The 26,285-nt window shown below is 44.7% G+C and overlaps 1 protein-coding gene across 8 annotated transcripts in view; it reads right to left on the bottom strand.

Moving 5' to 3' along the window:
- STAT2 (signal transducer and activator of transcription 2) overlaps positions 1-26,285 on the bottom strand; it is a 574,746-nt gene that overhangs the window by 36,305 nt on the left and 512,156 nt on the right. For all 8 annotated transcript variants that reach the window (XM_085600900.1, XM_085600903.1, XM_085600898.1 and 5 more), the window contains 2 exons: positions 16,129-16,317; positions 15,007-15,064 (listed from right to left, as the gene is read on the bottom strand). In XM_085600900.1, the coding sequence (XP_085457026.1) occupies positions 15,007-15,064; positions 16,129-16,317 (247 nt within the window). The remainder of the gene's footprint in view (positions 1-15,006; positions 15,065-16,128; positions 16,318-26,285) is intronic.

Here is a 26,285-nt window from a genome sequence, read left to right as displayed (position 1 = left end):
ATAGCGCATTCCCCAGCGTCCCCCGCTGGTAGTACCTGGATGCGAAGTCTCGGCATTTGCTGTTTTCGGCGGTGGCGAACAGATCTACGTCTGGAGTCCCCCACCTTGCGAAGACTTCTCCTAGTACTTCGTCGTTTATGACCCATTCGTGGTTTTCCTGAATCAGCCTGCTCAAGGCGTCCGCCTGAGCATTCTGCACCCCTGGCAGATGCGTGGCCGTAATCGTCAGTCCTCGGGCCAGCAGCCAGCGCCAGATCGCCTGCGCCTCCTGCGACAGAGTGCGCGATCTCGACCCCCCCTGCTTGTTGAGGTAATACATCGCGGTTGTATTGTCCGTCTGTATCAGCAGCGAGTTGGTCTGGAAGGACGGAAGGAAGGCCTTCAGTGCCAGGAAGACAGATCTGAGTTCCAGGAAATTGATGTGGTACGTCGATTCCAAAGGAGACCACTTTCCTTGAATCTGCAAGTCCCCGGAATGCGCTCCCCAGCCCTGGAGAGAAGCATCCGTCACTACACTCGTCGTGGGAATGCTCTTGTGGAAGGGAACCCCCTTGAGGAGGTTTTCCGCCGAACACCACCACTTCAGAGACTGAAGAGCATGCAGCAACAGTCGTATCTTGTCGTCCCAAGAGCCTGTCCTCTGATCCCACTGATCCTCCAAGCACTCCTGCAGTGGTCTCATGTGTAGCCGTGCGTGAGGCGTGAGGAAGATACAGGAGGCCATCGATCCCAGTAGAGAAGACACCTTCCTCACTGTCGTCGATGGAGCAGTCCTGAGGTCCTGAGCCTTCCGAAGGAGTGATAACCGTCTCTCCTCCGAAGGAGACACGCTTGCTGACCGCGTATCGATGGAGGCCCCCAGGTACTGTATGCACTGGACTGGAGTCGTGACCGATTTGGACATGTTGACGTGTAACCCCAGCTTGTGTAAGAGAGCGCACGTCCATCGGAAGTGATCTTGTGCTTCCGAGAAGGATGAAGCCTTGATCAGCCAATCGTCCAGATACGGGTAGACAAACACCTTGTTCCTCCGCAGGTGTGCCGCCACCACCGCCATGCACTTCGAGAAGGTCCTGGGCGCAGACTTTAGCCCGAATGGCAGCATTGTGTATTGATAGTGATTGGCGCCGACTTGGAATCGCAGGAACTTCCTGTGCTTCCGTGCTATGGGCACATGGAAGTACGCATCCTGTAGATCTATGGCACAGAGCCAGTCTCCCCGTTGCAGCTGAGGGTAAATCTGGTGCAACGATAGCATGCGAAACTTCTCTCTGCGAATCCATTTGTTTGCCTGTCGCAAATCCAGAATGGGCCTGAACTCGTTCTTGTCCTTCTTGCGAACGAGGAAGAACCGAGAGTACAGACCTCTTCCCCTTTGAGACAGAGGTACCTCTTCTACTGCCTTTTTTCTCAACAAGATGTCTGCCTCCGCCTGGAGCTCTCTCAGCTGGAATCGAGAGCTGACCGGCGGAATCGCTGGAGGCGGGCTGATAAACCGAAGACTGTATCCATTGCAAACAATATTCAGCACCCACTTGTCCTGAGTAATTTTTCTCCACTCTGCCAGAAAAAATTGAATGCTTCCCCCCCACTGGAGTGGGTAACGGTTGAGGGGGAAGTAGCCGCTCAGGGCCGAGACCCGGCCGGGCCCTTGTTAGTGGTAGTAGCCTGCTGGCCTCCTCTACCCCTCTGGCGCTTCTGGAAGGGCTTGCGGAACTGCTGCTGTTGTTGCTGCTGCTGTCCCGAACCCTGCCCACGCCCTCTGCCCGAAGACCCGAACCGCCTCTGGAACGGGCGCTTCTTCTTCTCGGCCTTCTCCAACCCAACGGCCGTCAGGGTTTCCGCCTCCGCCTTCATGCGGGCCATTTCATCGTCCGCATGTTTCCCGAACAGGGTTTCCCCCGAGAAGGGCAGGTTTGCCACTCTTTGCTGCGCCTCTGGCTTGAGGGACGTCAGGCGCAGCCACGAATGCCGCCTCTGGTGGACGCCATGACAGTAGGCGTGGGCAGCCAGCAAGGATACATCCGCTGCTGCACCGATCACCTGGTTAGAAACCAGCATGCCTTCGCGCACTGTCTCCAAGAAGTCCTCCTTCTTGTCCCGGGGCAGCAGGTCCGCATACTGCTGCAGGGACTCCCACAGGGCCCGGTCGTAACGGCCCAACAAAGCCCCTGCACTCGCCGCCTTCATGGTGGTGGCGGCGGTCCCACACACCCTTCCTGCCCGCAGAGTCCAGCCAGCAGCTTTCCTTGTCAGGCGGGACCGTCGACGAAGGGGCGGTCGCATGTTGTTTCCTCGCCGCCGTCACGATGACCGAATCCGGCTTCGGGTCCACTCTCAAAAAGGTAGGGTCCGACTCCGGGGCCCTATACTTTTTCATGAGCCTGGAGGGGGCGGCCTTCGTCATTGCGGGAGTGAGGAACAGCTCCAACGCGGGTTCCACCAGTCCTGGTACAAGAGGCAGTAGAGGGCGAGACAGATGTTTCTTATGAAGTGTCTCGAATATCACGGACGTCGTGGGTGTTGGAACAGTCACCGTGATACCCAACTTTGCTGCCCCTCTCAACAGCACCTCTTGGAAAGAGACCAAATCGTCCACCGGAGACACCCTAGTCCCCGGTGAGTCCGACAGCGTCGGGGAAAAGTCTCTGGTCGAGGAGCGCGTGTGCGACCAGGACCTGTGCCTCCTACGGCGTCGTCCTGAGTCCGACGATGACCGTCCACGGCTCCGTGACCTTCTCCTCCTGTGAGAGCGGGAGCACGACCTCTTCGGCTTCGGCCTGTCCGCCGGTCTAGCCGGTCCCGGCGACCGCGGGCGTCGTGGCTTCGGGGTCCCCTGCGGCGGAGTCGGGTACCTCGGAAGGGAAACCGACCGCGGGGGAACCGGCGGCGGTCCCACTGGAGTGCGTGGCAGCGACCGAGGTGGGGGCGGCGGAGGCAGTGTCCGTGGCTGTGGAGGCGGTGGTGACGGTGGAGGTGGCGGTGGTGGGGGTGGAGGAGGCGGCGTTGGTGGTGGTGGTGGAGGAGGAGTCGGAGGAGGTGGGAGAGGAGGCGGTGACGGAGGCATCCGAGGAGGCGTATACACCACAGAGTACACCGATTCCGGTGACTCTCTCTTCCTCGACGTCGACCTCTTCCTCGACGTCGACCTTCTCCTCGACGTCGATCTGCTCCTCGAAGGCGACCTCCGCCTCGACGGCGACCTTCGCCTCGACGGTGACCTGTGCCTCGACGGTGACCTGTGCCTCGACGGCGACCTTCGCCTCGACGGCGACCTGTGCCTCGACGGCGATCTGTGCCTCGACGGCGACCTGTGCCTCGACGGCGACCTGTGCCTCGACGGCGATCTCCTCGACCTCGAGCGTCTCGACGTCGATCTCCTCTTCGGCGGCGACATCGACCGTCTCCTCTTCATCGACGGCGAACGGCGATCTCCCCTCGACGGCGAGCGCCGACGCCGGGTCCGATCTCGACGCCGACTGCTGGACGGCGCCGTGGACGGCGTCGTCGCCGACGATGCGGATGTAGTCGACGGCGGCCTATTCAGGTCCCTCGACGTCGATCGTCGACGCCGCTTCTCCCCAGAGCCCTGGGGAGACGGCGAACAGACGGTGGTCATCCTCCTCGACGTCGCCGTCGATGCCCTCGACGGGGAGTGGGAGCGCTTACTGGTCTTCCTGCCCCTGGGGAGCCCCCCAGAGGCCTCAGTATGGGCCAAATCAGCCCCTCCAGACCCACCTGGTGCCTTCAGTCTTCTCTCCTCCAGAACTTGAAGCCTGATTTTCATTCTGTCCCTCAGGGTCCTGGCTGAGAACGAGTGGCAGATGGTACAGTCTTCAGGCACGTGGGACTGGGGAAGGCAACCTATACACACCTCGTGTGGATCAGTCTTAGCCTTCTTTCTACCACATTCCGGGCACTTGTCGAACAAGCCAGGCATGTCGACAGTACCAGCTACTAAGCACTTGAAGAAATGACAAAAATTGACAAAATCTCCAAAAAACCCTTGAAAAGGGGAGAGCTCAATGCTCCAGGGTCCTGCTAGCAGGAGGCGGAAAAAAGAACTGAAAGTAAATGGGACCTGCTGGGCATTCTGGGATACTGGGGAAAGTTCTGGAAATCTGGAAAGTTTTCTTAAAGGCACAGTATCCTGTTCTAAGCCACATAATGGCAGCCTATGGGGCTTGTCTGTCCACTCCTTCCTCTCTATCATTCCAGAGGCTTTTGCTGGTAGAGGCAGGGTTTTTTCCTATGTGGAGAAAAACTAGACAGGCTGTTTGTGGATGTTGGTGGAATTCTAGTTGAAGTACTGGACAGTGTAGCCTGTGGGTATAGGCTGCATTATCTGTCTTTAAATTAAATTCTCTCTTAAAGGTGTATGCAGGTCTGCATGATTTGTCACCTTTTAGAGATTATTTTTTATTGCTCCGGGGTCCACGCACATGGGCGGGACTATTCACTAGATTATGACTATACACAGAGATCCCCTACTACAGAAATACATATTTTTATAACTACTGCGTGGTTCTCATTTAATTTACTATTAATCAAGTGGGGGGAGGAGAAAGAGGCTGTGATCCATTCAGCTTCCTTGCCGTAGTATTCGATATCAAAAAAGAATGGATCACTTGACCTGAGTAACCAGGGCTAGCAACTTTGTAATTAAAGAACCCTAATTCACGTTAGAAAGGTCGTAGGGCGGTATGTCTTGGTTCTCCGCCAAAAATAAAACCAGCACATAGCAAATCATACAATTCGGACATAAGTATAACCTTTTGATGAATAAATGAGCCACACTGATCAATATACAATTGAACTATCACTAATGTTGACTACAAACTTGATCTATATTTTTTATTACAACCATATCAATTCGAATAGTTCTCCAAAATTAATTACATTAAGAGACGACCTTCCGACGACACAAGAGATAAGTAATGCGTCCTTTACAAAACTGCTCTGAATATAACTTTACTTTCCAGCAGGTCAAACGTGCCCGCCGGTCCCCTGTTGAAGCCCGTAATAACAGACTTGGAGGTATGCCGTGATCTCATTGTATCTCTGCACGCTTAACTTCAACCACAAACGCACATTTACTTAATCGAGTATCAGCCATAAATCTCTTGTTGCCCTCAAACTTTCATTCTAACGGCTATGACAGCGCGCTTGCACTGAGTTTAGCGCATATCAGGAATTAACATCCTGCTGCTTACTATTTGACGAATAATGTGCGTTAGAAATATCGACACTTCAATCTGCGCGCTGTTACGAACAGACACAATGCCAAGATACCACGCGCTTGCACCCAGTTTAGCGTGCCTCAGTAATTAACATCTTGCTGTTTACATTTTGATGAACAATGTGCATTACACTTCTATCATAAACAACGACACATTAACCTGTGCATTGTTACAGACTGGCACAATACAAAGATCATTACTAATAATACCTAACTCCTCCCCAGCTATTAGCGCGATATTACAAACACTATTGTGAATACTAACAGATCGCACCATTATTAATCCATGTATTGACCACCCTACAAGAGAGGCTCAATGTACACAATCGTGCCACATTGCTATGTTTACCCAGACACTATTCCTGGTGATAATGACTGCATAACCACACCTCTGACTATTGTTGATTAATAAGGATAAAGAATTGCCATTTCTCTTCCTAGAGCACTACAAACAGTGTTCTTCCTCTTTTTAAAAAAAAAACAAAATAGCACAAATTACATCATTCAACACCTTGCTAGTCACACAATATGACTTCTTATTTGCAAGAATGTGTATGTATATATATATATATATATTTTTTTTTTCTTCTCCTTTTTCTGCTTCTTTTTAGACTAATACTTTCTCTGCACAAACAACGGAACTAATATGTTCATTTAGGTTGCTGTGAAAATTCATAAGCTACCATCACCATCTTTTGAGGTCCTGAAAAAGCCCCAACGACCCGCAAGGGTGTGTACATGGGGCTGAAACATGTCGACCTACTTTTTGGACACCGACAGTGTGACAGACCAATAACTCGTCTACATACGCATCACTTTGTTTTTACTTCTTCTTGATTCCGGACTAATTAAAATATTGTCTAGGATATGCAAGCTTTTTAAACTCACTTCACTTGAGCACTTTCACTTATTCTTTGATCACTACTGTAATAACCAGTGGTTCTCCTCCGGATGGAGGTAAGCATACTACAAAAAGAAGCCCAATGATGATGCTCTCCTTTCATTTAACCATTAGTATAAGATTGCATTCTAGTAAAACAAGCTGCTTTACATACCTTCAAGACTAAGCCTGAAGGCTGCTCTCCACTGCTACCACTTGGATAGCTTTCTAAGGTTATCTTAGACCGCCTAAATCACCATAAGGGTTGTTTGGACTGGTGCAAGGTGCCAACTTTAATTAGTGGACATCATATACCAGGCCAACTTCTCACACAAAGCTAAGAGAAAACTAAAGCAGTTTGGTGGCTATTGTAGCAGGGGAAGAGGACTTAGAGGAAGATGCCCTTGCTGGCCCACACTTTTTCGGCCGGCTCAACAACTGCAACCCCATAAGTACTGGGCTGTCAGCTGTATCATTGGCTCGAAAAGAGTTATCCCTGCCTTTATGCCAACCCCTTGGAATAGCCCCTAAATTTCCTGAACTGATGTGGAAATTGTTTGGCAGGGGTCAACGGGCCGGGTAATGCGCAGCAGGTCTGCTGTCTTTAAAGCGTTTCAAAGTGAAGTATGTTTTCTCTCCAAAGAGGCAGTGCTTTAAATGGGCCGGTACTCGCCGGTACGGAGTACCGGCCCTTTTTAAATTTATCACTCTGAGAACCGGTACTTCTCCACTGCCCAGGAGAGTACCGGTACTCATGAAATGGTAGGCTCAAAGGCTGAGGCTGCTAATGAGCAGGAGTAGAACGTGTCTGGCAGCCAAGGCGCCGTTTTTGTATCCCCGATCTGAGCCCCAGCTGAGCTATTCAGCAGGGCTCATTTGAATATTGTCTGGGTGCTCACCATCACGTTGTGCTTGACAGAGCAGGGTCCATTCAGGCCCTGTGCTGTCAACCACATTCACACTATCCTCTGCATTGCGCCAACACAGGAATCATGGCAGCGCCCTGACAGTGGCAATTAAAAAAGCCATGGTGAAGAGTATAACATGGCTTTTAACATACTGGAGGCGTTTGTGTGTCTGCTTATGTTTGTGTGTTTGCCTGCATTTGTATGCCTGTTTTTTGTAAGAAAAAAGCGAGAGAGAGAATCAAGACACTCTCAGGAGGTATTTTAAAGAAAATGGGTGGCACTTGTGTACATGTTTGCTCGGTGACAAAGGTTCATAAATAACATAGTAGGGAGGGTTGGTGGGTGAGTGAGTGGATGGATGAGTGAGCAAGGGTGGATGAATAGATGGATGAATGTATGGATGGATGAGTGGATGGATGGATGAGTGGATGGATGAGTGAAAGGATGGATGGGTGAAAGAGGGTGGATGATTGGATAAAAGGGTGGATGATGGGTGGATATGTGAAAGATTGGATGGATGAATGAATGGGAGGGAGGATGGATAAAGGGTGGATGGTATAAAGGAGTGAAAGGGTTGATGGATAGATGCGCAAAAGGATTGATGGATGAGTGAAAGGGAAGATAAAGAGATGGATGAGTGAAAGGATGAATGGATAGGTTTAAAGATGGACGGATGGATGGATATGTTTGAATATGAAGGGTGGACAGACGGAATGATGAAAAACTGAATGATGGATGAACAACTGAATAGACAACAGAATGTAAATGTTAAATGGTGGACATCAGCAGGTAAATGGTAGGATGAAAGGATGAATGGATAGATTGATGGAAGAGACAAGAGATATCTTCTTGGGAGGGTCATGATGATTTGCTTGGTGCCATAAGAGCTTTGGTTCGAAGTGGGGGTATTTTTAGTTTCTTCCTACTCACATGCTCAAAAATATATAGTATTGTGCCAAACAACAGCAATTAACAGTATGGCATTAAGAAGGTGCAACTATAGCAAAAAAAGGAAATGTTAACATTTCTCTTTCATTTTGTGTAATGAGTTAACCTGCTTTGTTTATATAAACACATTTATCATGTGTTTTGGTGTGTGCTGCAACTATTATAGAAGTCGTTAAGTGTCATCATGCCCCGTCCCTAGCCCCGCCCACTAACTACACCTCTAGCTCATTTTAATGATTACCTGCACTTATTTTTTCCCATTTAAAGCACTGCAAAGAGGTGAGACATTTCTAAGAGCTTGCCCATTATAGAAGCCTGCACATTCACAGGAAAAGCCAGTGAACATCAGACAAGCATGTCTACCAAGGACAACACTAGTACTGACCACATTGCCAATGCAATCTCTTGTATCAAGACCAGCACAGACCACATACTTGACTGTGTCCTACACATCATGTATGACCTGAGCCAAAAAGTCCCAGAGATCCTCAGGAATTGCCAGCAAGATCTCGATGGCCATATCCCAAAGGGTGTGTGTATGTATATTGGCTCAACAGACAGACCATGTTTACATATTGTAGTGCCAAGCTAGCCGATGATGATACAACCATTGAACCGTTCATAACATGGCTCAACAGCATGAATCCCTACTTGAGATTCACTACGACAGTAGACTGTATACCGTATCCTTTTTCATCAGCATTACAGCGAAGAGTGGCAGACTTACCACCTCCCAATATAAGCCCACACAGCCTCCTGCACTTTAACAGCGTACACCCCCGGGCACTTTGTGAAAATCTACCAATGGGGAAGTTCTTACGAATTAGGAGGAATTGCCCTGATGTGCGAGTCTTCAAAAAAGAAGCAGAGATTCTCACCATAAAATTTAAGCACAAAGAATATCGTGCGAAGACTATCAGAAGAGCTAACAAAAACGGGCACATACTGTTCCGAGATAGGCCTTGCTCAAAACTAACGCCAAACAGGATTATGATACCTTGATCTTTGTCAGCACTTACCACTTCTCATCCAACACCATCAAAAAGATTGTAAACAAGCACTTTCAGATACTTGCATCCAACCAGCTGTCCTTTACCAAACCACTATTTTCGTTCAAACGAGACTAAAAAAACATTAGACAGACTGGCCTATAGCAATATATGGAAAATAACACCTGAACGACAGACTACGCTGTGGACCTTCCTCCAGTGACAGGGCACTACCCCCGCGGATACTGTGCCGTATGCCCTCTAATCAAAAACATGAGATCTGGGACTCCCAACTGTGTGGGAACAGAGAACACACACTAATTACAACAGTAGCAATATCATATATGCCATCACATGTCCATGCGGCGCCCGCCCCCGTAATATCGGAATGACCACCAGAAAAGTAAAAATCAGGATCAGTGAGCACAAGAGCACGGTAAGGTGTAGGAGGGCTTCCACGAAACTAACTACACACTTCTTGGAGAAAAACCATAGCGACAAATACATAAAATAGTCAAACAGTGAAAAACCCACTCCTCAAGCAGGCATCAACAACAAACTCCTAGTGAATCAACTGAGGTGGGTTTATAAACTGCAGACAAATAAAGAGGGTTTAAGTAAAAGATACCATGGCAGCAATTAAAACTCCGGTATATCATGTTCATTTTGAGTTCGTTCTGATGATTTCACCTCACTAGCATTATGCCAGGAGCATCATATATAGATCCCTCACCTTTTAAGAGTGAAATCTGCCATTAACTTTATGGTAGACTCTTCTTAAAGAATAAGAGTTTCACAAACAGGCTTGCGCACAGACGCCAGATCTTCGGGACCCCCTACTGATATTAAAATTAATTCACCAACTTTATCTCTCATATTATGTCACTGGCCCAGCGTACCAGTGTAAAAGGAAGAAATATGCATTTTTTCCACCCGTTTTTATGCATATACAATATTTGTATATGTATGGGTTACATTTCTGTAAAGAACTTAATATTCCAGATTTAAATACAATTTCCCCTGTCAGCGCTTCTAGCAAAAAAGACTCCAATCCAATGAAAATCTTTTTTTTCTCACGAGTCTCGCACCGTGCTTTGATCAGTATTGAATGTGACTTCTATATTCAAGGACATTGGGGAAATACATCCCCAATATTTCTCGCGCCAGGATGTACGTGCATGCCTTAGGAAATGAAGGCGATGCTCTGCCTGCACTGATGTGCACCCGTTGCACTGGTGGTCCATATGAGCTCCAACGCTGAGAGAACCCTTGCACATGCTTAGGCTCACTCATCTGCGGCCTTGCAGCAACTGTGAGTGCCTCTGGAATGCATTTGCAACACCAGCGCCGTCTCATAGAACACAAGTCCTTCGGCCCCATTGGCTCCCGGGAATAACATCCCTCTCCCATGGTATTTTGTGATCACCAGCCGGGGAGAGTGGAAGCCTAGTAGGTGATTCTGAGTGTAGGGACCCATGACTATGTAAGTATACTGATACTATGGCATCCACGCCCTGAGATATCCTTTGAGCATTGGGCCTTATAGAATTCAGTTAAACTCTGTTAAAGCATTCTTTCAGACATCCCTTCTTCATATGGCAAAGCTAACAATACAACATCTTTTGTCTCCCTGTCCATCATTTTATCTGCAATGGGTTTCCAGTGTTTGAATACATGGCCTACCCCCTACGCCCCCGAAGGGTAAAATGTATTCACCACTAGGGTAAGTGTAAAGAATTCACAGCTTGCCACTACTTTTTAACATATTTTTGCATACCACAGGTCTTTTGAGACACATCAAGTTGTTTTATATATAATATGTGAATGGCCCTCAAACCAGTAGTACTTCAAGTACATTGTTTGGTAATAATACTGACTGATGTATGTTTTGAGTCAGCGAAAGCACCAGAATGGAGTTCTAAATCGCTGATGTAAAGCATGGCATGAGCAGGTTGACATGTTTTCTTATAATGAGTGCAACACCACAATGTGGAGTGCAGTGGTCACCACTGGCAGTATGTAAGGTAACATACACAAGAGGGTGGTGTGCGCTTCATGTATGAACACACCCTATGGCACTAAATCTCCATGCCATATATTGCTTGTTTTTTAGGTACTTCCAGAGAGGCAAGTATATACTGCCTTTGCATGCACAAACATGAGTATGCAAGGCACACACAATTTGGGTAGAACATAATTTACGCCATTGGGGAGTATTAGGATAAGAAACCTGCCCGACAAATGCCCAGGACCTATTAAGGCCAAAAGTGTAGGGCAGAAACATGTTGGCGTTTTAAAGGCCCTAGGACTACAATATCCTGAATGCCTCTGCCATAGTTTTTAATCTTTCCCATCCTCCCCGGTAATAAAGGGATACCTTGGGGTTGGATGAGGTATTTTTTTTTTGTTGCTACATCCCCCTAGATAGAAATATTCAAAGAGCTCCCTAAAATATGATCGAGCCCACCCTCACTTTATGGGTCAGGGTGAACCCGATGATAAAGCATGCCACTACTTAAGTGGGTGAGGGTTACTAATTAAAAAAAAGAAAATGGATTTCCCCCCATTTTGAGGTGGCATATAGGCGTGACACATTACCACGAATGCTTCCCCCGTTATGAGATCTGCCTATTCTAGCAGAGGGATACCTTGCAGGTTAATGTATTATTTCTAGGGAGTACGTATCCCCGACAGACACGAAGGAATCTCCCCAGGCTTCCAGGTTTGGCAGGTCTCTAGACCTCCAGTACCAGGGTTTTGAGTAAAATAATGAGCACCCTTTTAGCTAAACTATTAGGCTTTTAGTGAGTTCTACCAACATCTATATACACAAGGAGGTGAAGGCAAAGAAGACCAATAGAGGAAGTAGAAATAAGAAAAGCAATAAAAGAAATGCAACCAAATAAAGCACTAGATCCCAATGGCATCATGGTATACTTTTATAAAACCTTTCTCCTACAAAAAGGAAAATCACCAACAGACCTTTTCAACCATTTACTACAGTGGGGCGGTGCTACTTCATCTCTGAGAGAAGTGTCTATTTCCTAATCGCTAAACCAGGACAGAACCCAACTGAATGTGCCTCCTAAAGGCCGACAGACCTTTTAAATTTGGACACCAAGATGCATACAAAGATACTAATGAATAGACTTGACAAATGGATGCCATACTTGATATATTGGAATCAAGCTGGATTTATCAAGAGCGACCAGGAATCATTTAATGCAGGGTTCTCCAAAGTCGGTCCTGGAGGGCCAGATCCACGCCAAATTTTTAAGATAACTACATTTATCTAAATGGGGATATGCTAAAAATATGGCATGGATCTAGCCCTTCAGGACTGACTTTGGAGAACCCTGATTTAATGTAAGAAAATACACACTTAATAGAGAAGGCAATGTGGAAAAAGATACCAATGATCCTGCAAAGCTCGGATGCTGAAAAAACATTTGAACAAGTTAGAAGGGTTTTTCAGGAGAGGTACTCGAATGAAAGTCTCAGGCCTAACATTAGAAAGTGGATACTTGCGGGATATGTATCCGCAACTGCTAGAGGGGTAGGGGGGGGGGGGGGAGGTAAATGGGAGATGCTTTGACCAACTAAGTCTACCAAAAGGCAAAAAGGCAGGAATGTCCCTGTCACACCCGCTGTTTGTACTAAAAGTGATCCCACTGGCAGACAGAATAAGGAGAGCAAGGATTAAAGGCATTAGATTCTTATCTGAACAACACAAAATATGTGTCTTTGCAGATGTTGTGGTGCTAACTCTGGCTGACCCACTGAATCCCATTAACGAGCCACTTGTTGAACTACAAAACTTTGAAAAAGTCCAAGACTTCAAAAAATCTAACAGAACTCTGACACAAAATGCCTGCACTCCAGAAGAAATAGAGCAAGAAAAGAGTGTGGGCTGCCCTTTCTGCTGGCCCACTGAAAATACTAGATATCTAGACCTCAGCGTACTAGCCCGTTGATCGGACGTGTGCAGTGAATTGGCCCACCCTAAAGAGACAAATCCTGGAAGACTTTAAAAGGTGGCAACCTCTGTACATTTAATGGCCAGGCAGAATAAATATACTGAAGAAGAATATTTTACCTAGGTTGTTCTACTTGCTCCAGGCACTTTCAATGTCAATCCCAATAGAAATGAAAATAATTCTGAGGAAACCAATGCAGTTTGTTTGGGCGAGTGGTAGGGCTAAAGTTAATACATGAATAGAGAGGATAAACATGCCCAGATGTCATTCGCTACTTTCAAGCAACGCACTTTCACTTTTTTGTAGTGTGGACAGTATGAGAATCCGACAATAGGTGACTTCCCATTGACCGAGCCGTAGGAAGCAGATCTCTTTGGAGTATGGCCTGGCTAGCTAGAAATCAATAACTGCGAAATGCCTACGAGCTATGTCAGCCAAAGCAGTGCTGGAGCTCTTGGACAGAATCACTGAAAAGGGATAAGATCACTACATTCCCCTCCCCTATACAAGATAACTCACTCTTCACCTCAAGGCTTCAAGGGGAAAAGTTTAAGACATGATAGAGGTGGGAATTCGAGCTCTCAGGCATTTTCCATCAAAACCAATTCAAAACTTGCACCCCACAAATAAGGCAGAGGACAAAAAAGTCAAAGCCCTGCGGAGGAAATTTGAAAGAACACACCTAAGAACAAGGGGCATGTTCTCAGGCATTTATAAAGCTATGAGAGAAGAACATATTAAGTCACAATGGAGATACCAAGAGAGGTGGGAGACAGCTCTGAGGAGGAAAATCTCAGACAAGGGCGGAGAGTATGCCCTAGAGAGTCTATAAAGTGCTTTATCAATGGTACATTACACCGAAAAACCTCTACTGACAGTGCCAGAAGCAAATAATGAATGTTGGAGATGTGCGGCAGAAAGGTACAGTGCTATATACATGCTGGGTATTACAAATGTTTACTGTTCTGGAAGGAGATTCTCAGTCACATTAAGGAGGTGCTGGGATACCGGGTGCCAGATGAGATGGGAATGATGCTGCTGAGCAGGGGCGTTGCCACCTGGCCAGTTTTGTATGGGCATGACCAATCCCAACCAGTAAAAAACGTTTTAAAAAAATTAAATATGCTATTTTATACCCCTCATTAGTATATAACTTAAACAGTAAATATAAGAAGAAAGGACTTTAAAATGTGTTCTTCAGCTGCCTTAATGATCCCAGACCAATAATTAAAGTAAACAAAGAGAGAAATCTATGTTAAAAATGATTATAGACTTTTTTCTAAAAATCTACATTTCAGTATCAAGTCTGGACCCTTGCAGAGTTCTAAAACATGAATGGATGGGTGGTATTTTTCTCAGGCAAAGGCGGCAACCCTATGCAGGCCTGTGGGGTGAGAACTCGCACCAAGTACATGTAATGCATAGAGCCCTCCAGAGGCAAATGACGGGGCAGCCAGTCCCTAATTGCACTAGACTGGAAGAGAAAGAAGAGCCCCCAAGTGCAATGCAGTGGATTCAGAAGCAATGGCAATGTATGGCTTTTAAAAACCGAATCCGTGACTTCGGAAGAGAAGAGAAACGCTCTGGGGTGCGGGGGGTTGAGGAGGGGAGGTGGAAACTCCAACTGATTACCTGAAAGAAATTAATCATAAGCAATACGCACCTGTCACACTAAGAGTAGTACAACCATTTGATTACTAGCATGCCAACAACACCTAACTAATTCAAAAATGATACCATCCAGGGAGACAATAGCCCAGATAAGTAGATGAGTGATCCACAATCACTGCTCAAAGACTGACAGAAGAATCAATGACAGCAGCAAGGGGGTGGAGGCCGGGGAACAGAGTTTTCAAGTTAATGTTAAAAAGTACTTGACTGAGGGGAAAGTTACGGTCTTATTGTTATGTGAAATCCTACTTCAAAAAGACCTTGATCAAAAATGTAATATAATAAACGCACCTGCAGGACAACTGTGAGATCTTCTATGGACACAGCCAAAGGCATCACTGCTGCAATTAGACTAAAATGCTATGGCAACAATTTCTAAGGATGACAGACTCACCTTTCAGATACCACGATAAGCCTGCGCTTCATGTACCGCCTATACTCCTCCATGCTCTCTGTAACAGAAGAAGGCAGAGAGACAGAGAGTGAAATTGGAAGTTTTGAACTCTGTGGAGCCTGTGGTGAGAGTAGGCCATAGTGAGGAATTTGAATAGACTCGAGAGGTCCCTTCCACGGCCCCTGATCATACATGTCTCTCTCCTCTTTGCCACTACACTTTCCATGCATTGTTTTTTTTCTTTTTTACCCTTGCTGTTGCTCCACTTTCTTCCTTCTTGGATCCACTGCATAGTTTAAACTCTCCCTGCAGCTCCTGAGTTCCCTGTTAGCTCCAAGTCCATGCCTTTCTGAATGTCATCCCTCCGTCCTTAGCAGTGGAATCTCCTTCTTACCTTTCCTGCTTTTGGTCCTTACCATAATGCAAGACCCCAATTCCTTTGCTTCACGCTGTGTGAGGCCTCCCCTCCTTCTCCCCTACCATGCTTTTATCATTCCATTGGTTATTACTCCTTCCACTATCGCAGATCCCAATGTTTTTTCTCTTGTCTTAGTCCTCCCTCCTTTAATGATATTACCCCTTGTTCCTCTTCCTCTTCATCCTTCTGGAGGGCCTTTCTTGCTGCCATCCACATCCTGATCTTACCATTCCTCACAGGTTCTCTCTTTGTCGCCTTTTGTTCTCACCCAACCAGCAGTATTTATTTTCGTACTATTTTCACAGCCTTGCTACTTCCTTCCCTCGCTGCCTTAAATCTTCCTCACCATTTCACAGCCTTTACCCTGTAGACTGTTGATTGTCCCTCCCTCCCGCATGGTCTTTCTTATTTCCTTTCTCCATGGCCTTTTGGCTATAATTTTTTAAGCACAACTTACCCCTTGCAAGAGCCTTCTGTTTCTTTTCTTGTTCTGTTTCTCCCTTCACCCAGTGCTGCCTGGTGGATTCTCACTCCTGACTAACCCTTTTGCCCTCATTTCACAGATCGTCTAGAGGACTGTGCGCAGATCCTGAAGTTACAGAGAACTAGTCAGACCACCTCCTACATTCCCGAATTCCCAGGAAGTGTTGGGTCATTAACCACCTTTCAAAGCAGGACAAGTGGTAGAGAGACCAGGAGCTCACCTTCATTGTACTCTGCATAGTATTTGCCAAAGGCCTTGTCCTTGGGGATATCTGGGTACAGATATAGTAGGGAGGTCTCTGGAATATTTTCTTCCACCAAGGTCTGGAAGCTTCGGACAATCTCTGGCAGCGGGATAGACGACAGGTCACGCTTGGTGTATGGCACAACGGAGCGCACAGTGGGATCTCCTGAGCAAATTGAAGAAGGTAGAACAGCAGGTTACCAGACAGAGCATATGAAAAACAGAGAAGTGAGGAAAGAGGCGAGAATGATAGGTGGGAAACCTGCATTAAAATGCAGGACCCCTACAGTTCTCGTGGAAAGACCACAAGATCCAGAAGGCAACAGCATGGCTCTGGATAAAAATGGGCTTAGTCACTACAGCTCAATACTTGTGTGACATGTAAGGTCGTCTGTGCGAACTGGAGTGGAGTAGTGTCTGCACTGTGGTCAATGAATGTCTTTCACGGTTGTATGGCTAAAGATAACTACTGGGGCTGTAGATATATCGGTGTACATCCGCGGTTGGGGTTATTGGGATCTAGACATGGAGAACATAGTGCATGGTCAATACAGTAAATTGATTATGCTGTTGTAAATAAACAGTTGTTGAAGTGCATTTAGAGATATTGCATCTCCTTGAATGGAGATTGACACAAACCCTTGTGTTTGTATCCCTTCTTCACTATATCAAATTTGTAATACCTGTCCTGACTGGCTCTTGTTTCCCGATAAGAGAAAGAACGGGGCGGTTATGGAGAGCTGCTGCACTGCTAAAATCTATGAAAAGCTTATGTGAAGGGGCATGCTCAAGCTGAGAATTAAATGTAGTAACAGTTTTGTAGTCTGAAATGATGTAGATTCACATGATAAGAATACATCTGCCATCAAGTGGTAGGGTCAGACATTCTTATTGCTTTTTTATTGAAAAAGGTTTTCAGGTTAAGGTGGGCATCAAAAGGGGCAAATGCCAGGGTTCTATGATGAGATTCCTGTGAAGCTGAGACACAGCTAGCTCCCATCTTCAGATTTGTTTTTGCACCATAATTAGATGTGTGCTTGTTTGTTGTAATTCCATACCATCTTAAGTAATCAACTATTGTCACAGACAATTACGTCAGTGTGCAGCATGAATCTGGAAACGATTCAAATAGGTTGCATAGAAAAGTGAGCATTTTTTTCCAGCGTGGAGGGAAAGAGATCGAAGCAGTTTAAAAGACTTTACTCGCCACTTACTTCACTTGCGTGTCTCTCCTTGTATTTGAGTTGATTAAATAGCATGATGTGTAGTGTGTGTAGTACTCCATGTTGCTGCTTTGGTTATTTAAATGAGAGAGTTGTTCACTATAAAGGTGAATGCTGATCTTTATGCCCTAACAGAGTCTACACTTGGTCCAAGTATTGATTGTTTATTTTGTAATCAGCAGCCCATCTGTATACATGGTACAATCTTTTGTCCTATGTCTGTCTTGGTTCAGGCAGCTTAAAATTGAGAGATGGATAGAAGAGATAGGAAAGTGAGCTACACTTAAAAGAGCAGCTCTGAAAGCCAGTTGAAGGAAGGAAATATTCTAGAATGTACGGGGAAACTACATACAAATAGATCACAACTAGCAGTGGCTGATGAACATTATTTCTGAAGACAGCCAACTGTATCTTGTAAGCAATGAAATCTCCAAAGTCTTCTACCCTTACTACCTTGGGTGCATGACAGTATTTTTTGTTTTCCTAATCTCCTCTGCATATAGCCTATTGCTAACTGCACCTCTAACCTACGATGGTGGCACGAAAAAGATAACATAAGCATAGAGGGTAACCTTGGGTGTGTATGTAGCACTACCTCATTCTTCTGAAACTGAACGAGAGGGCATTCATTAGTAAGTGCCTGAAGTTTACTTACTGGTCTTAGAGAAAGGTTCTTTTAACATACTATTCTTAATGTTTGCTTTATGAATACGCTCAAAAAGGTGACACATGAGCCAACAGAAAAAGATGTTAAAATTAAAGTTTTGTTCAGACAGTCCTCTTAATGGCAAAGTACATTTAAGGCATTTTGTTAAACTGCTAAAAAAGCGATGAACTCTGAATGAGGAATACGACAGTCCTTCTTTGATGGGTATAAAATGTACTTTACAATACCTGGAGCTGTGAACTGCAAAACTAAGGCGTGACTGCCTAGATACCATACCACCGATCATTTCCACCGTGGTGTATCGAGTACTTCCATACATTCAGATGGAGAATAAAGGCATCAAACTATGTGACCTCAGGAGCACTACTATGTCTATTGAGCTTGGAATGACATGGAAAGTGGTCTCTGCCCCCAAATGAGTAGCCTAGGATATACCCTGATCTTAATCTGCAGTACTAAAGATAACCCCAGCAGGAGGCAGTACCTTAACTGTCAATCCCATGCCAGTGCTAATACGATCTTTGTCAAGCAAGAGCTTTGCATTTCTTGATCACATTTCCTCTTGGGACAAAAATTGTCTACATTTTGTTTTGCTCCAACCATGTCTCCCAGCCTTTGCACGTTTCTGGACTGCCATGTAAGTTTACAATCGCAATTAGCTTGACAATCATGTGAGCCCACTGGAGATGTTCACATGTTTAATCAACATTTTTGTTCAGAGCACAGCAGCCCTCTTCTGCAGGGGGACAACCAAAGTGTACCCCCGTGAGTGACAACCAAAGTGAACCCCCGTGAGTGACTATGTCAACCACCAGTTCAACCCGGGCATGCAGTAACTGACGCGGGAGAGTCAACTAAATATAGTTCGTTGGGGCAAAAGGGGGGAACTCACGGAGGAGATACCAGTCAAGAGAGGGGTGCATCAAGGATGCGTCCTGGTGCCAACCTTGTTCCTCTTATATGTTAACGATATGGTCCAGTTTCTCTAAAAATCACAACATGATTCCCCAACACTTGGAGGGACTCACATTTGCGCACTAACATTCACAGATGACACAATTCTGTTATCCCAAAACCCAAAGGCCTTGCAAAACTCACTAAATGAATATTGCATACTAAAAGGTCTGGAAATTAACCCAGTTAAAACAAAATATATGGCTATAAAACCCCACAAATATTTTATAAACAACTTATCACTGAACGGAGTGACCCTAGAGCGTGTCTCTAATTTCATTTATCTAGGGGTAACCATTGATTCAAATCTTTCATGGAACCCACAGATAATGAAATCAAAATCAATTTTATTAAAAAAACTCTGCTCCAATTATAAAAAAACAGTATGCGACTATGACACAGGCAGTATCACCAGCCCTGAAAGTTTACAAGTCCAGAGGGCAAACTGCAGCCCTGTAGGGTTCAGAGCTGTAGGGTGGTGAAAATCTCTCCTCTCCAATTGTGGGGGAAAATACAGTTTTAAGAAGATTTGTGGCACTTCCCCAAAACACTCTTCTGATTCCACTAATATATGACCTGGGTATAAAACGACTTGAGCAATTTGGATGACCCTTTCATATTGGATCAGAATCTGGACTACCAATGAATTAGTAACATATAGACAAACATTGAGTGAGTTACTGACACTTGACACTTATATTACTTTCCCCTGGTTGGCACACATCCGCAAGTGGTTCTTTAACTTAAGTCTGAGCAGATTCTGGGAAAGCCCGAAAGCGGGAAATTAAAACCATTTATTGGATTTTCATTTGGCATAGAGCCACTTTAAACAGTACATCAGGAACCCTCACAAACCAATTCCTGATGTTCAAAATAACTCCTCATTTCGAACCATTTTTGGACAATATTGAACCCCAACTGGCACAAATGTTATACCTGAAATTCAGGTATGGTATGTTGCAGATAAAAACATTTACATCAAAATGGGGACAACAACAGAATGGAGGTAAGGATCCTAATTGTACGTTGTGCCATCTGGGGGCCAGAGAGGATATCGCCCATGTTTTATTCTTCTGTCCCAAATACATAAACCCCAGAAGAAAATGGATAAAAGCCCTAGACAGAAGCTTGAATAGCAGAAAATTTAATGATATGTTGCGTATATTAAAAACTGATTCCTCAAAATTCATTGTCTTCAGTTTTTACTGACTACAAACTTTATAAGGAAGGGCTAAAATTTTGAAGATATTATAGGCTATTTTTAAATAGGGGTATCCTCAGGGATTACTAACTTGGTATTAGGATGTGTATTTCAAAATGTCGATTCTTGAAGGTATATTTTATTGAGTTCTAATCATATTGAAATCTTTGGTATCATTGAAGCATTGCCAAATATTTTTAATAGTGAACTTCTGAATAAGTAGCATACGCAAATTTACACTTGCCACTTTGTGAAATATACTGTTAAAAATTGTATATGGGGACCAAATTTTCTACTACAAGTTTAACCAAAGTCTTTTAAATGTGTAAATGTAGTACGTCATAAAATTGTGCTAGTACATACTGTAAATAATATGATGAAAAATGTATTATAATTATTTTTAATAAGGTCGAACAAATCTGCACTTGACACTTTATAGAACTCTACGCTAAATCTTATACATATGGAACAAAACAACTTCTGTGATAAAAACAACGGAAGATTTCCAACTATGTAAATGTAGCACAGCTATACAACTGCTCCTAACTGTAAATATTATGAGGATCAATGCACTGTATGTGTTTTATCTATCAATGTTTTTAGTGTTTTAATCATTGCTTTGATGATTCTGTGAATCGGATTAAGTTTTTCTGATAATGATGAAATATAGTTCAGGTCTTTTTACCTGTACCGGCCTGGTCCCAACCTGACTTGTTCATTTCCCCAACTGTGGTTATTTGCCTTCATATTGCCTTGGACATACATGAAGAGTGTTTATTGTATCTTTGCACTGGGGTCTTTTGAACCCAATGTGCATGTGCCACACAAGATAGTAGTTTCCTTTGTGTTGGGCTGTCCCTGCCCACCTTAAATCTAGTCCACATTTCTCCAGCCTATGCAAGGCCTTGGCTAATTGCACCCCACTGTGCCTTCCTGTGTTTAAGCCATCTCCCATCACAAAAAGCTTCCTGACCGAGGCTAATACATACACAGGTCACCTCAAACTGGACCCCATGTGGACAATGGGAAGGGAGCCGATGAAATCCGACCAGCAACAATATGAACATGCTCCTGCGGAATTGGAGGGGCGTTTCAACTTTTGAAAGTAGTAAACCCTCTGACTGGCTCGGACAGCCCTCCTGGGCCACAAAAAGACTGGTGGTTTCGGCATCATCAGCCAGTACATGTTTTACCTCCGTCGGCAAGACATCAAGAAGGCCTTCCCATATGCGTGAGGAAGGACAACAAGGACTAGTATGGGAACATCTCTGCCTGGCTGCCATTCTCCCTCTGTGTTGAGCCTAGAAAGCCTACAGGTTGGCTGGACCAGGAGAAAGAAATTAGATGTCCCTGCCTAGATGAGGAGCTAGACATCACATGCCCAGAGGAAAGATCACATCTCCAGGAGCTAGCAGAAGTCCAGGATGACTGGAAAGCACAACATGCGTACAGTCTGAGAACTTGATTTTCTGCCCAGGAGTCAAAAAGCAACACCGGCCCAGCCGTCCAGGAGAGAAAAAGTGGGCATCTGGGCTGAGTACCTGTTCCACCGCCTTCCGCATTGAGAAGGGTGAGTACATAGGGAGCACTCTACGTCCTTTGCAGCTCTTGAGAAACCATAAGAAAGTTGATCTTCAAGTACAGGCATAGACTAGAGGCACAGGCATAGACTAGAGGAGGGTGACCTTACTGCAGAACAGTTTGAACCATCATTCTAGCATTTACCTTAATTTGAGAAAACTTTGGTTTCGTAAAGGCTAAAATTACAGTAAGAGGTTATACAACCTCTATGAGATTTAGTCTAGGAGTTGTCTTAACAGGTGTGCCTTGAGCTGCTGATGGAAGGTCGCGAGTGGGATGAGTGTCCTCAGACTGGGTGGCAGCGAGCTCTAGATTACAGTGGCCTCTTCAGAAAACAACTGTTTCTTTGCAGTAGTTATTCTGAATTTAGGCGGCTGCAAAAGAAGGGGTCTGACTTCTACGTTTCCTTGATCTGCCAGAGAGGATAAGAAGATTGGCTAAGTAGGACAGGGTGTTTTTGGGAATAGTTCACTGCACAAGGCAGCACATATTGAATGTGATTATGGCTGTGATGGGTAGCCAATGTGTGTTTTGGAATATAAGGGTAATGTGATAGGATCAGACTGCTGAGTGTACCAGACTTGCAGTCGAGTTTAGAAAGATTGGGTTGAGCGAAGCTTTTGCTAAAAATGGAATTTCCAAATCAATACTTGAGACAACTAAAGAACTGCTGTTTTCAGATGATCATTGGATATGAGGTACTCTATTATTTGAGGGACTGGATACTGACATCTGAGGAGTTGAACATGTTGCTAATGTAAGGTATTAGTATGAGGTTAGCATCCGGGGTGAAACCTAAGTATTTAGCCACTGTTGTTGGTACTGGTGAGAACCCCTGTTCTTTCAAACATTCCAGGAGATTTAATCAAATGTGCTCTTGAAGGATGATGAGAAATTCTGTTTAAAGGGCATTCGTCATCAGTTGTTGAAGTTTTTAATTTGCATGATTAGGATGTACATAATAAAATCCATCAGAACATTTCTATGATAACAGGTATATTTCAGATATAGGCCCCTGCAGAAAAGGCACATGTGTGATACATAGTTGGAACTGGTCAATTCAAAGGAGTCCATCACTAGCCATGGGACCAATTGGATTTTTAACTGGTCCGAGGACTCCAGTAACTTAACTGTGCCTCTCAAATGGACAAAGGTGGCTGGGCACGGAGTCCAGCAGGGCACCACCAGGAACCCCTAGGAACCTTCTTCTGGATGGGAATCTTGTTGTTTGTGTGGTGGTTTATTGGGCATATCATTTTAAGTGTGCGCCCTTCTTTTATCCTTGTCTGAAACTAACTTTAGGGATGACAGCTGTTAATTTGAGAATATCCCTTGGGACCAAATCTGATACTTAAAAGAAGAACTTGGGTGCCAGTATCCCTGCCAGTATTCCATCTATCACCTCTATATTTTCCTAAGAGATGCCGACACTTGAAAAGGTCAGATGGCCCACAGCATCTCCTATAGGATAGCACGAATCATCACTGAAAATTCCGGGCATAGCACAAGGGAGCTATAAGGACATTTGGGTCTAGTTTTGGCTATAGTGAATTCCTGTGGGAATGTTTCCCTGTTTTCTAATGAGTTTAAACATTGAAAAAAATCAGTGGCTATCCATGTTTACACTTTTTGGCTACACAAAAAAAAAAAACATCAACGGGATGGTGTTTTTCCACTGCTTGTACAGAACTTTACTTTCATTATCTTTTGTTCATTCCTGTTGTCAATTCTTTCTTCCTTTATTCTTGCTCCAATCTTCTTTGCACCCTTTCCTTCAATTTGCTTTTTTAAAACAACTTTTGGTTATTTGATTCACCTCCTTGTCTGCCTCATTTTCCAGCCTTCGTGCTCCTCCTTCCAGCAATCCAGTCCCATCAAACATCAAGGATGTGTATGAATGGAAACAAGTTTGCACCTCATCCTGTTTTGACTGAAGCAGATAAAAAGTTAATGCAGAGCATTTAACTCATTTGTCTGCTAATCTAGTCTTCAGACAAATGGCAAAGATCATCTGAATGAAGATTTTCTATTTAGTACATGAAATATTCCTTGTGGGGTGCTTGGTGTTCTGTTATTGAAATCCAGTGTGAAACCCTGTTCATTGTGTCACAAACCCAAGAAAGGACTGGACTAATAAATCTATTATCAATGTTGGATCCTAATTTATTCCGCTTCTACTTAGTCCTAAGGAGGAAGGCAGCAAATACATATTGTTAGCTGTAGGTCCTTTGGTAACAGTCAACAGTGCTGCTATAAAAAAGTGGCTGAGGTAGTTAAAAAAATAAAAAAGCTTTGTTACCTGCAGGATGCCCCGGTGTGTTTGCTTGTGCAGTTCACACCCACTGTGAATGAAGTTTATTTTACATTGTTGGGGCATGCCTTTGGGATTTTGCTTATATTTGGAATCTAGCTGAGGATCCCTATGCACAGCACGTAGGCATTTAGTTATCTGAAAACAGTGCAGGACTATGCTCTTGGTGGGCATTCGTGAGAGTTGTACTTTGTGTCCTGTGCAGTGTGTACTGTTGTAGTGCATATTCCATCTCGGGTGAAAGGACAAGCACAGCTCAGTATGATAAATGTAGGACAGCAAACCAGAGTTGTTTGTACAAGTTATGTGGCCAAGTGTGAAGCATTGTTTAAACATTTAAATGTTCCACATTCATTTTGTAATGGAGGGAGCAGGAGTGAAAGTTGAACTTGGTGATCCTGGGACATTCTACATGGGTGCTCAGGTTCAACAATGATCCATGCACCATTTTCGCTCAAATTGCATGTCTGCAGCATATGCTAGAAAACACAGAGCAGTGGCTGCCTCTTCATGCTTCCACAACTCAAACAAGCTTGTAGCTTTTCTGTGTTAATTTATGCACAGTAGGCAGTGCAGCTTCAGCAAAAGTCGGCATGTGGACCCCTTTGCACATAGCCCTGTGGATGGGTGTTGAAGATGTTCATAACATGACGGTTACACCTTCTGTAGGAGAGGATGAGCTCTTATAGTCATGCTTTTCATACCATCACAAGGTTAATCTAGAACAAGGTCGTTGCTTACATATGGGAGGATATTCAAGTAATCATTTTGCCACAATCCTCCTAGCTGAGCTTTAAGAAACCAAGGCTGCATCAGTGAATTAAGATGACATCATAGTGATGCTTCTTGCCCAGCACTGAGACCCTGCTCAGAGTTCAACTGCAACCTGCTGGCCACTACACAGCAACATGCAGTGAACAGTGAGCTGAAGCCATGTAAGGTCCTTGGGGTGTCACATAGGAATGGCGCAAGTAGAGTCATAGTGGGAGCATTCATCAAAGAAACATGCTCAGAGGTAGACGGTGCGCTTACACCGCTTTGACATCAGATGGTGTCAAAACTGTAAAAGTGCAGCAAACCTGGTGTTTGCTGATTTCTACTGAAAAGCTAATTTTCCTTTTTGTGGTGTTTTATCAGGTCTAATTTGCTTTAACTGTAAACCAGAAACTCTACTAAGATTATTTTTTTGTAAATGTTCTTATCTGTATTAAAATCCCTTTCATTTTTCAAAGTAAAACAGTGACTTGGCATGGAAGAAATGAGTTACTACCCTGTAACTCAAGTTCTCGAGCATTGGTATCTTTCACATAGTCACATGCTTGAATCATTCCCCGTCATCAGGCTGAGAATCCACAGCAATATTAAATAGTAGTAAAAAGTGTTAAGATGGACAAAGGTCTCAAAAACAGTGTTTGTTTAGTAGCAAAGCCACTTAATTTAAAGCTATACAAACTTTAGCCAAAGAAGTGAAAGGGCTAGCACTCCTACTCCCTCTAGAGGTCACGATAGCTCAGATTTGTAAATCCAAAGTGTGAGTATGGAATATGCTACTTACCAGTATGCATCTGTTCTTGGCATGTAGAGCTGCAGATCTATACACTGTGCATAGATCGCCATCTGGTGTTGGGCCGGGATGCTTGCAGTTTGTTTTTCCTCTTGGAAAGTCTTTGGAAGTCACGAGGTCGGTGACTTCTCCTTTGGTTCGTATTGCGCAAGGGCTTCGGCTCCATCCTCAGATTGTTTTTCGCCAGCAGGGAAAGATGGAGCGTAGTAATAACAGTAAAGAAACCCATGTGTGTTGTATCTAAATAAGATATACTGTAACGGATACAGGTAGCCGGGGAGGCGGGTGGGCGTGTATTGATCTACAGCTCTACATGCCAAGAACAGATACATACTGGTAAGTAGCATATTCCGTTCGAGGCATATGAGCTGCAGATTATACACTGTGCATAGACTATATAGCAGTACCCAACCCTAGCGGCGACCACCGGCATCCGTTGCAGTTGTTTGGAACAGTGTTTTTAGTACAGCCTGGCCCACACTAGCTTGTTGCTTGGTTTGCAAATCTAAACAGTAATGTTTTGTGAAAGTGTGCGGTGTTGCCCATGCCGCTGCTTTGCAGATGTCATCTAATGGTATGTTCCCTAGAAAAGCCATAGAAGCCCCTATCTTCCTTGTAGAGTGGGCTTTAGGG

This window comes from Triturus cristatus, chromosome 4_2 (assembly GCF_964204655.1).
Source record: "Triturus cristatus chromosome 4_2, aTriCri1.1, whole genome shotgun sequence".
Lineage (NCBI taxonomy): Eukaryota > Metazoa > Chordata > Amphibia > Caudata > Salamandridae > Triturus > Triturus cristatus.
This window is presented reverse-complemented; position numbering and strand designations above follow the sequence as displayed.